This window comes from Carassius carassius, chromosome 15 (genome assembly GCF_963082965.1).
Source record: "Carassius carassius chromosome 15, fCarCar2.1, whole genome shotgun sequence".
NCBI classification, from domain to species: Eukaryota; Metazoa; Chordata; class Actinopteri; order Cypriniformes; family Cyprinidae; genus Carassius; species Carassius carassius.
Window position 1 is genome coordinate 16,341,098 of NC_081769.1, and position 12,299 is coordinate 16,353,396.

General features: G+C 36.2%; 2 protein-coding genes across 2 annotated transcripts; both read left to right on the top strand.

The window, feature by feature from the left end:
• The first annotated feature begins 775 nt into the window (after positions 1-775).
• Positions 776-3,342, top strand: LOC132157906 (isochorismatase domain-containing protein 2-like). Its single transcript, XM_059567167.1, has 6 exons — positions 776-791; positions 877-1,006; positions 1,184-1,391; positions 1,492-1,560; positions 1,884-2,003; positions 2,680-3,342. Exons 1-6 carry the CDS (start codon positions 776-778, stop codon positions 2,836-2,838), a joined length of 702 nt encoding a protein of 233 aa, XP_059423150.1. The 3' UTR covers positions 2,839-3,342.
• A 516-nt stretch (positions 3,343-3,858) lies between these two features.
• Positions 3,859-12,202, top strand: foxj2 (forkhead box J2). The gene is made up of 10 exons (XM_059567599.1): positions 3,859-4,093; positions 4,417-4,736; positions 6,610-6,684; positions 6,830-6,910; positions 6,987-7,082; positions 8,069-8,222; positions 8,372-8,647; positions 8,721-8,822; positions 10,802-11,170; positions 11,370-12,202. Exons 2-10 carry the CDS (start codon positions 4,431-4,433, stop codon positions 11,471-11,473), a joined length of 1,563 nt encoding a protein of 520 aa, XP_059423582.1. The 5' UTR covers positions 3,859-4,093; positions 4,417-4,430; the 3' UTR covers positions 11,474-12,202.
• Positions 12,203-12,299: the final 97 nt, after the last annotated feature.

The window sequence follows — 12,299 nt, forward strand, 5'->3', positions numbered from 1 at the left end:
TTTTGTGCAATGTTGGGCACACATAGACATTAAGATATATATTTGTGCAGTAACGAGTAGTCTTTTCTGCATTTTATGTAATGTTGTCTTTTATGTCATTCATGATTCTGTTGGTGAAACTGACTAGGCTTACTAATTACAATATTAACTTCACTAGAGTTTAAAAACAGTTTTACCAATAAGAAAGGTGGGCACTTGGACACTTTAAAGCACATACACAATTATAACGGTGACCTGTTAGTCTTCACTTGATCTTTGCGGTCTGCGACTCCCCGATATTCCTCTGCAAACAGTGTGTACTGCTCGTTGGCCTCTGAATACCATTTAACTCTTTTATCAGCACAGTATGACAGTTGCATTCCTTGTGTAAGTGAAAAAATATGCAGGGCATTAGAGCACTGCCTACGTACTTTCAATATTGTTGTTACAAGGACAGTGGCTCAAAACCCAATGTCAGCGTTTTTAGACAATTTAGTATTTATTTTCATTAAACATTTTCTTTTAATTTCATTTAGGTGGCACAGTCAGACACTCATTACAGTTTAGTCACGAAATATGTATTACTTCGCAGTAGCTCTCAACCTTTTTTTGCTTTCATTGCCAAGCTAACAAGTACTGTTGGTGCTAGTACTTACATGTTTTGTGATAAAACAGAATATGTTGTACAACTTGTTTTATTATTTCATTTAAGACTATGTAAATATAACAAAACTGAAATAATTTTAAAACCTATTCGGGGCCCACTGGAAGTTTTCGGAGGCCCTCTAATGGCCCCATGCTGGAGAAACCTTGTATTACAGTCTATGCACAAAGACACAGACTGATTCACACATGACATCTTGTGCACCTAGCCCATTGCTCTGTTTGTTTCTGCAGTATCAAGAATTGGCATACTGTCCACCAAAGGCACAGTGCTGCTACTGTGTGACACGCAGGAGAAGTTCAGACCCACTATTTTCCAGTTTACAAACATTGTGAGCAATGCCGCAAGATTGCTACAGGTAAGATGAACACCTTCATAATAGGGGATACAAAAAAGACAGAGCAATTTTTTGTGATACAATCTACAAATCTTCAACCATGAAGTATTCTTTGATAATATCTTTTTTTAAGTTTTATTAATATAATATTAATTTAATATTAACATAACATAATATTAATTCTTTTTCACTTCCAGGCATGTCGAAATTTTAAGCATCCCTCAGATTTTAACTGAGCATTACCCTAAAGGTTTGGGCACCACTGTTCCTGAGCTGGGGGCTGAGGGCTTGAAGCTACATACAAAGACCAGTTTCTCCATGATGACGGAGAGTGTGGAGAGCTCACTCAAAAGCCTGGGAGACCCTCAGCAGGTCATATTATGTGGCATCGAGGCTCAAGCGTGCATTGCGGTAATGTAAAATAGCTGTTTAAACTAGTGCCATGGCACTTTTTTACTGTCAGCCACACCTTTACGAGAACGAGATCTTAAAGGTTCTTGTTCTGCTGTAGTGCACAACATATGATCTCCTGGAGCGAGGCATGGAGGTTCATATCGTAGCAGATGCTGTCTCTTCTCGAGCTGTATAATAATAAAAAATAACAAAATTGAAACCTGTTGTGATATTTTATATTAATGTATCTTGGCGTTATGTGATAAAGTATGAAAAATCGTCAAGACTTTTACATACCTTATCTTGACTCACATCCACATCTTTTCAAAAACAAACTCAAGTCAATTGATGGATGGCATCTATCAGCTTTTGGTCTGTAGAAAAGGGAGGAATTCTACAGCGTTTGCTTACAAATATATGTTTATTTGTTGAGGTGGTTGTGCAGAATCTGCTGTGTCCTATGAGCCAGTGATTCTCAGGCTTTTCTATACATATCTGTCTGTCATTTTCAGTCAGACAGATCGTCTTTTTGCACTGTCACGACTGAAGCAGAGTGGGGCGTTTCTCACCACTACAGAGGGAGTTTTATTACAGCTAGTGCAGGATGCCAAGCACCCCAACTTTAAAGAGGTACCTGTTGACCTGTGTGTCAGCTACATTTGAACTCTTTTAAACCTAAAAAGCATTTCATCATTGTTTTTGTACTCATGGCACTCAAAATCCATCTCTAAATCCTTTTTTTATATATATCTGTATTTGCATTAAGATATATATAAATACACACACACAGAATTTATATATTAATTTATATATTATTCATTTATTTGCTAAACTGAAATATTTAAATTTAGTTCATATTTATATTTAGGATCTTTTCAATTTAAGAAATGTTACATTTTAATGTATTTTTAACACAAAGCTGACATTAGAAGCAATGTAACAGTTGTTGCGTTGGCCAGTTCTATGTTAATTTATTTGGACATTTTTAAATTTGACAGCACTAATTCCTTTTTTTTCTTTTATTGTTAAGAAAAGAGCTTGGCTATTTTATGAAAACATTTCTTTTTGTGTTCAGCTGAAGAAAAAAAAAAGATGGGTTTGGACTTTTGGGCTAAGCTTTCGCTTTTTATAAGACCTTGAGGAAATCATATGATTCAGGAAGGGTTTTCTTAGCCCTGGTTGAAGGTTTGTTTGTGTCTGTATGAAGAGCTGCTGAGGTGGTTGGGATTTTGTAGTGGTTTAAGTCTGCGTTCAGCTGTTGTTGTGTTCATGTTCTGACCTGTCCTCCTTCATTTTTTGCACACAGATCCAGAAGCTCTTGGCTCACCCCTCCCCTGATACAGGCCTGCTGGCCTTCTTCAGCTCTCTGTATAGGGCCAGTCACACACCACACCCTGCAGACATAATTACATCAGTTACTAGAAATCAGCACAAACCGCTTTCTGAACCTGTTAGAGTTATGTGAGCGCTGTGCATTAGTGTATTTGAATAAGATAACATCCAAAGAAACAGATATTTGACATTTGAAAATGTTTCAAATGGTTCCACAATTCAGAGTTTTTAGTAACGCTTCTGGTTCTGCATGTAAACATTACTTAATGCATTATCTAACTATGAGAAAAACATTTGTTACAGAAATTATTTATCATGGTTATTAATGGTATTTCATATAAAAACAACTTTCCATTGCTAGTTAATGTTATATAATATTAACCGATACAACTTCAGATTTTTATAATGTTTTAGATAATTTTAACATTAACTATGATTAATAAATGCTTTAGAAGTATTTTTAATTTGTTAGTTCATAGTAACTAATGTTAAGAAATGAAAACTCACTTTATAAATGTTATCACATTTATTAATCAAGCTTAATTTTATTTTAATTTGATTTTTTTATTTTTCATTATTATTTTATGTTTGATCATAAAGAGTTAACAATGTATATTTTAACATACGACTTTAATGTGTGTTATATGTGTAAATTAAAAGGAAAAAAAGTAAATGTGTCTTTTATTGTTAACCTACAAGTAACGTGATATTAATGCATAAAACCTTACTGTAAAATCAACAAATGACTGTATTCGGTACATTTATCTTTATAAAATAAGAATAAAACTTAAGCCTCTTGATTATGCATATGGTGTTGATATGTGATAGACTACGTGACGTTTGTTTTTTTCTGACTGCTTCATTGCTTGTGTGCCAAGTGTGAAATCCACCAGGATGCAAAGATCACTGTGTCATAGGACCAAGAAAATCTGAATGGAAATTATTACAGCGGGTTCCCGCCTGCTGCTTCACTCCTCTCCTCTCCTATTTCAGCCGAGAAACGGGAACTAACTCAACAGTAAAACACTAGAAGCGCAGCCATGAGAGGAGGAGATAACGAGAGAGAGGAGGAGAAACACAATGTCACTTCTCAAATGTCAAACGAGGGTGGAGTGTGTGACGTTCAACATAGGCAGAACGGGAGGGGGAAAGAGAAAGAAAGGGAAGAACTTTTTCCGACAGTTTTTTCTTCTTCCAAACAGAAATTTCACATAAAACGTGTTAACTTGGGCGCTTCGGGTAGCGAATGAATGCAGCGATAAACACGAGACAAGAAAGAAGGAGGATAAACAAGCGTTTGCGTAGATCCTTCAGATGCTTCTGTGCAACAGATGACAGCATTAAAAATTAACACAGCGTGAAGCCTGTGGCCCTTTGATAGAACAGAGGTATGTTTTCAGTTTCACTCATCTTTTTTATACTTAAACACACATATTAATATCCTATAAAAGGCTATTTTCGAAATAATAGACCTAAAAGTGTATCCAACATTTGATCCATACAGTGTGCAGTAACTCTTGATGCTTTAAGGATATGTTTGTTTGTCAAAACACTACTTAATGACTTTTAAATTAAGATTGTGATTACTAAACATTTGCATCATATTGTCTTGCAACAGTGTATGGCATTGTGGACTTGGTTTCACAGTTTAGCTGGACTGCATGGGTTAACACACAGTGTTACATAATGTTTTGTTTTGTCTGCAACTCAGATCTCCCCTTCAGCATGACTTCTGAACTGGACTCTAGTTTGACCAGCATTGACTGGCTTCCTCAGCTGGGAGTCAGCACTTTGCGATCAGGGAAAGAAAGAGTGGAGCGAAAAAAAGAACGAGGAAGAGAGAAGGACATCCCTCCCATACCTACACCGTCCCCTGGATCCAGTTCCAAAGTGAAACCACCTCACAGCTATGCCACTCTGATAGCCATGGCGATAAGTTCTGCTCCGGAAATGAAGCTGAGTTTGAATGATATTTACACATGGATCAGCAATACATTTCCGTATTACAGCAGAGCAGGAAGAGGATGGAAGGTAAAGGCCAGACCACTACATGACCACTTCCTTGTGCTAAATAATGCATTGAGGCAGAGTTGTGCATGCGGTGTATGTCTGTGGATTGGATTTACCTTTATTGATTTAATAAACAAGTCTAGAAAGAAACTGCTGTGGAATATAAATGTAGCTGAAAGCAGGTATTTTGTATATTAGGGTCAATCACAGAGTTAAACATGTCAGGATAATACAACCTTCCTGGTATCACAATACAGAGAGAGAAAAAAAGCCTCATTAATGGAAAGAAAAGCTTGAAATAAAACTTTATGGCATAATATTTAATATGTATTATTTTCCATTTTTAAATATTAAATAATTTGACCATCTTGTCTTTTTGGAAAGGCAAGGTTAGTTCAGGTTGTAAAATATCATGTGGTGCAACCCCTCAAAAAACCTTATGAATGTTTTCGACTCCTCCAAAAATATCAATTATATTTATGAAATAATAATTTAATAAATCACGATATAAAAATACTACAGTACACTAAAAACATTCAATAATTAATAAGATGTATATCGAAGGTATGAGGAAAATGTGTTTCTTAGTCATTTAGAAAACTGATCATTTTTATGTCATTGTAGATATTTAAGAGCATTTAAATTTAACAGTTTAACATTTCATAATTTTTCAGCATACAATGTTGTGTGTGTGTGTGTGTGTATATGTGTTTAATGTTTTTGGGATCTTGGCCCTTTTGAAGGACTATTGACCTTGAAAGTTGTTGGATTTCAGAGCCTTAATGATTCTCGATGAGCCCATGGAGCAAGTAAACATGCCTCTTCTTCTGTCCAGTAGCTCGGTTTCTCCTTTGATGGATATAACATTGACTTGTATTTCTGGGGAGCTTGTTTTGCATCATATCCTACTGTCAAAAGGTGTCAAAATTAACAGACTGCTTTTTATTATTGCGTACTTAAAATTTGTATATGATTCATCACACAGATTTATAATAGAACTACAATGACACTTTATGGGTGCATAGTGATACTTTACAGGAAATGTGATGCAATCTCTTCTACTTCATGAATAAAGCGTAATGATATGTGATGCTGTTTAACTGGAAGTGGTGCTGATTATCTGAGGAATCTGGACATGTTTAAAAACAGATTTTAGGAAATGATTCAAATCAATCATAAAACGTTATATTTTCTTGTGATGGCAAAGACGAATTTTCAGCAGTCATTACTCCAGTCTTCAGTGTTCTTCAGAAATGATTCTAATATGCTGATTTGCTGCTCAAGACACTTTCTTATTGTTATTAATGTTGGAAACAGTTGTGCTGCTTAATATTTTTGTGCAAACCATAATGCATTTTTCAAGATTCTGACAAATAGCAAGTTTAAAAGAACAGCAATAGAAATCTTTTGTAAAATTAGTGTTTTTACTTTTTTTTTTTTTTTATTAATTTAATACATCCTTGCTGAATAATAGTATTCTTAAAAAAAACTGGTAACACTTTACTTAAAGCCTTTATGTATAATGCATTAATTATGCATTTTTAATAAGGTAGTTTAAATGCATTAATTATGTTCTGTAATGCACCTTATAATGCATTGTACAATCTCATGAACAATTGTAACCACAGTTAATACATTATAACACTTATCAATTCATTGTTACAGTGTGCATTATAAATTTGGTTATAAGTATTTACGATAAGATATAATGTATTTCAACACACATTATGAATAATTATAATGCATTATACCCTTTAATAACCCTTTTCAGTGGATTATACTTAAAGTCTTTAAGTAAAGTGTTACCAAAAAGCTTACTGACCTCAAATTTTTGCATAATAATGCAGTTCATAACCATTTGTATGCACATACACATTTCTGTTTTGTCTCTTAGAACTCAATTCGACACAATTTGTCCCTCAATAAATGTTTCCGGAAAGTTCCTCGACCACAGAGCGACCCAGGGAAGGTGATGTAGCCAAATAATTTTATTATATATCTAAGGTTTATTCATTTTAAATAGGAAAGATTATTATTTTCATGCTACTAACTACTGTTATAACACTCTCAAATCCACTTACTAATACTGAAGCTGAAATAATCACCTGTTTTAGGGCTCATACTGGACGATGGATGTACCGCCTGACTCAGCTCAACCCAGGGCAGTCAAACGTCCTTATCCTAAAGAGGAAGAGGTAAGAGTACGTCACATGAAGTATATTCATCACATCTGTGAGATCAGTATTTCACTCACCATCATCTCTCTTTCAGGCTCCATTCTCAGAGGCCCAAGTGCCTGTTAGTCAAGCAGAGCCCCTCCCACCTCAGCCAGACAGCAAAAGCACGTTCTCTCCCCCTCCTTGCAAGGTTCAAAGTCATTTCTTCTGCTTTTCTATTTCTGTCAAGGATTAAGATCCTCTTATAGCAATGCTTGAGGTCTAAGAAAAGAGGAAATGAGAGTGTGTGGTAAACAAAAGCTAGTGACTGGCAGACTTCATCATTTATAGTGAATTTAAATGCATGCATCATCTCAAAGGAATAGTTAAAATTTAAATTCTGTTATCATTTTTATCCCCATCAAGTCATTCCAAAGTCCAAACCTGTATGGTATTACTTTCATCTATGGTATTTAAAATCTATACTATACATTTACCACATAGGTGTCAACTTTAAAGTTAGATGAACTACAAAAAGGGTGCTTAGATGCCATTAATATCATTGTTTCTATATAACATAACTAATATTGATATCATATAGAGGTGTCATATTCTAAAGATGTAAACTTAGGAGCTAGCACCAGATAACTAATAGCTTGTGCAAGCACAAACCCTCTTTGGAAAAAAAAAATACTGTCAAGATTTACAAGATTTAAAGACATTCAGAAAAACAATTGCAGTCACAGACACAGTTACTTTTTCAGCTGACATTATGCATTTGTAGGAATTTCCCTTTCAGACGCTACACATAAAAATGTCTTAACCCATTTTGCACTTGACATGGCTGTGATCATTTCATTTCTGGTAGATTGTGTTGGTCATAATGGAAATTAATTGGCTTTGTCTGTTTTCTTTCATTTGCGCATTGTCTTTTGTGTGCAACAGAAGAAAGAATCCTATACAGGTTTGGAATAAAATGATGGCGAGAAATTAATGACAAAATGTTCATTTGTGGGTGAACTATCCCTTTAAATTTGAATTGTGCTTCATGAAAGAAAATAAGTTGAAGTTTGGGCGTGAGGATGAGTAAATGATGTCAGAACTTTCATTTTTGGCTGAACTATTCTTTTAAGTAGTATGTAACATTGTTTATCTAAATAACTCTCAAATAATTCTCTGCTAATTAAATTTCCACAGCAACGTCCAAGCATCCCAGTTACCACATCTCTTCCTTCGAACCCTCATGCTGATCCCTCTCTTCGATTTTCCTTTGCTGATTTGAACTTACCAGATCTGTATAATTCCTTCCAGTCCCTCTGTCGCTCTGTGAGTGAGAGAGTCACCTCACAATGTAAGTAAATCTATTATGCCACTCTTTTCCTTTTGGCTTATCATTTATTTTGATTCTGAATCAAGCCGGTGTAAGATGTGTCAGTTTAGTTGTGTTTGATGATTCACATTCTCTCTCTCTCTCTCTCTCTCTCTCTCTCTCTCTCATAGCGGACGTTACCAATTTACTTGGAATAACCCATGACAGTGCACCGCTCCACACACCAACCCTGCCTCCTCTCTCCCCCTGCCCCTGTCCAAACCCTATTATGAGCCAGTACACCAACCCCAACCCTACTCTTAACCCAAACCTCAATACCAATGGCAGCTTCAACCCAAATACACCCAATACTAACTGTAGTTTTATCCACAACCTAAACCCAAATCAGAACTCTAACATTCATTCAAATTCCAACACTGAGCCTGACAAGCTGCTGCACAGTAATGGTGAGTATAACTGCTCAGGAGTGATGTGTTGTTGGATACGAGTGTCCTGATCCTCTCTTTCTCTCGCTTTCAGCTGTTCCTGCAGATTGGTTCAGCAACGCTGACTCTTTGAGAGAGAGTTTCAGAATTGCTAGTAGTCTGGACTGGGCTAACATTGATCTCACCAGTCACCCTGGTCAGTACTCAGCTGTAATCTACATGCTTTCACTTTCCGCTCTGGAGTTACATTTTAGCTTCAAAAGTAACCATTTTGGAATTTGTGCATCCAGAAGCAGTATTTTCCACTGTTGGGAAGCTATTTTGAAACTGTAACTTGGCAAGTTGCATTCTTCTTATTCCTCAAACTAAAAACAGTCATGCTACCATTTAGTAGAAAATTGCTAAACTACATGCAACAAACAAAACATAGGTAATTTCTGAAACTATTCATGTATTTTTTAAAATACATAATTATAAGGATGTATGATTTGTTAACTTATAATATTAATACTCATGCATTTACACTAAACACTGAACTGTTAAAAACACTTTAATTAATATACAGGGTTTGCAACGCTCTGGAAAACCTCTGTTTTACATTATATAATAATTCAAATGTAATAAGCAAACAAAAACATTAAGCAGCACAACTGTCACAATAATAAATGTTTCTTGAGCACTAAATCAGCATACTAGAATGATTTGTGAAGGATAATGTGACACAGTAGACTCTAGTAATTATTTTTTTTTAAGAAAACAAGCAAATGAACAAGTAAATGAATAGAGTGCAAGTCTAAAAGGGCAAGGTTTTTTCAGAATAAAATTAGAATAGAATGTGCCAGAGTTAGAGGGTCAAATAAAGATGGAAGAGATGTGTTTTAGCCGATTCTTGAAGATGGCTAAGGACTCAGCTGCTCGGATTGAGTTGGGGAGGTCTTTCCACCAGGAGGGAACTTTTCATTTACAAGTCTATGAAAGTGATTTTGTGCCTCTTTGGGATGGCACAATAAAGTGACGTTCACTTGCAGAACGCAAGCTTTTGGAGGGCACATAAGTCTGAAGTAATGAATTTAGGTAAAGGGGTGCAGAGCCAATGGTGGTTTTGTAGGCAAACATTAATGCTTTGAATTTTATGTGAGCAGCTATTGGAAGCCAGTGCAAATTGATAAACAGAAGTGTAATGTACATTTATTTTGGCTCATTAAAAATTAATCTTGCTGCCGCATTCTGGATTAATTGTAAAGGTTTGATAAAACTGTCTGGAAGACCTGCCAAGAGGGCATTGCAATAGTCCAGCCTGGACAGAACAAGAGCTTGAACAAGGAGAACAAGTGAAGCATGTTCCGAAAGAAAGACCCTGAACTTCTTGATGTTGAATAAAGCAAATCTGCAGGATCGGACAGTTTTAGCAGTGTGGTCTGAGAAAGTCAGCTGATCATTAGTAATCATAACTCTTCAGGATGGAAGAGAGGTAGAGTAGAATGTCATCAGCATAGCAGTGGTATAAAAAGCCATGTTTCTGAATGACAGAACCTAGTGATGGAAAATCTCTGAAATTTTTTGCTCATTAAGTTCGGGAACCCTGTACCGTATTTTCTGGACTATAAGTCGCACTTTTTTTCATAGTTTGGATGGTCCTGCGACTTATAGTCAGGTGCGACTTATTTATCAAAATTAATTTGACATGAACCAAGAGAAATGAACTAAGAGACATGAACCAAGAGAAAACATTACCGTCTACAGCCGCGAGAGGGCGCTCTATGCTGCCAGAGATGCTGCTCAGTGCTCCTGTAGTCTACACACTGAGCAGCATAGAGCGCCCTCTCGCGGCTGTAAACCTTAATGTTTTCTCTTGGTTCTAAATAAATGCGACTTATATATGTTTTTTCCCTCATCATGACGTATTTTTGGACTGATGCGACTTATACTCAGGTGCGACTTATAGTCCAAAAAATATGGTAATTTAATCAATTTTACTTATTTACCTAAATATTTATTTTGCTGAATAAAGCATGGTTGCATTTTTTGGACCAGCTCATTAAAAGGAAAAATTTTGTGAATAATCTGTGTGTAATGTTGCTTAAAGGTTTGTTAATTTATGAATGCATTCAAAATACTAGAAAACTACTGTACATACCTGAAATGTTTGTTTCTGTCTATGTTGTTCTCATGCAGACCTGGTAGAGAGCATGCGGCAGGCTGAGCTCTGTGACTGGGCATTGGATTCAACGCTCTTCACCTCACTCTGTGATTCACTCAACCGTTTCTTCACTCAGAAGGGTCTCATCAGCTCATCTTCTGGCGGCCCCTCCTCTTTTGGACAAATGGCCCCTCCTCCTATAAATATGCCGTCCACTAACCCTCCCAGCCTGGCTAGTTTAACTCAACCCTCTCCACTAATCTACTCCTCTCAGCTCCCTTCTGGCACTGGTGAATCTCCCCTCCAAAGTCCCAGGAGAACCCTGACTCCTCACACCCAGAACCAGACAGCACAAAGATCCCTGGGACTGCAGCCCACCACGAGCCACCCTCTGTCTCCTAATGGTATGTCAACAGACCCCTTAAATCCTTACAGGACCACTGTGCATCTAAACTTAAAGGGATAGTTCACCCAAAAATTTAAATTCTGTCATTTGATTACTCACCCCAGTGTAGTTTCAAACCATTCCATGACTTCTGTAGAACATCAAGATATTGTTTTGGAGAATTATTTTAACAGTTTTTACCCACTGTCCTAATACAGCACTTCAAACTCAACCCCTGACCCCCACAGGACGTCAACACTTTAAGAAAGTCCACAGTGAGGAAATCCAGGATGATTTCGACTGGGATTCTTTGATTGAATAATTTTGTAGGCAGATAAATACACTGTAAAGAAAACTTGAGCCAATTATTGAGAAAAGGCATGAGTATCTGTCAAAAAGGAGGTTAAGGCTACTTCATTCATCTTGTTTCATTTATATGTGGAACAAAGCAGCACCATCGTAACAATGATCATCATTCAGCTGTTTGTTTCCTTTGATATGGCAAAGTGGTGCTGGCTGCTATAATCAACTGCATGTTAAAGTGCTGGAGAATAAAATAGCCAGCACCAAATTGTGAGGTTAACCAAAAATTGCAATGCAAAATATTTTTCATGTAAGTTCCTGAACTGCTCCAGATCTTGAAGGTTGGGGTGGATCGATCCACACCAGGCTGCTTTTTACGTCAGCGTATTACAATGTAAATAGCATTAGCACTTCCAAAACCTTAGCCAATTGACAATGGCTCAGTTTTTGCTGAATGTTGATAGAGGCTTTCCTGAAACTTTAGTCAATGTAATAGCTATTGAAAGAACTTTTTGACCAAAGACAATATTACATTGCACGTTTTCAGCAAATTGCATGTACACTAACAATTTGTGGGAGAATAAATGCAGTTTAACAGTACACAGAGTTATATTATGGCATGACAAATGGGTGTATTTTGACTGAAATCTATTATGACATTTATTGCTTTATATTATTACACTGTTACATAGCAAATCCCCTTAGGGAGCCAATGTCTTCTGTCTTAAATAAAAAAATAAAATAAAAACCTCTCCAATGTCTTTTATTTTAATTGCCATTTAAAAGCAAACAAATGCCAAAGTAAGAAAAAAAGATTAGACAGTTTTTTGTGAATTTTTTATTTT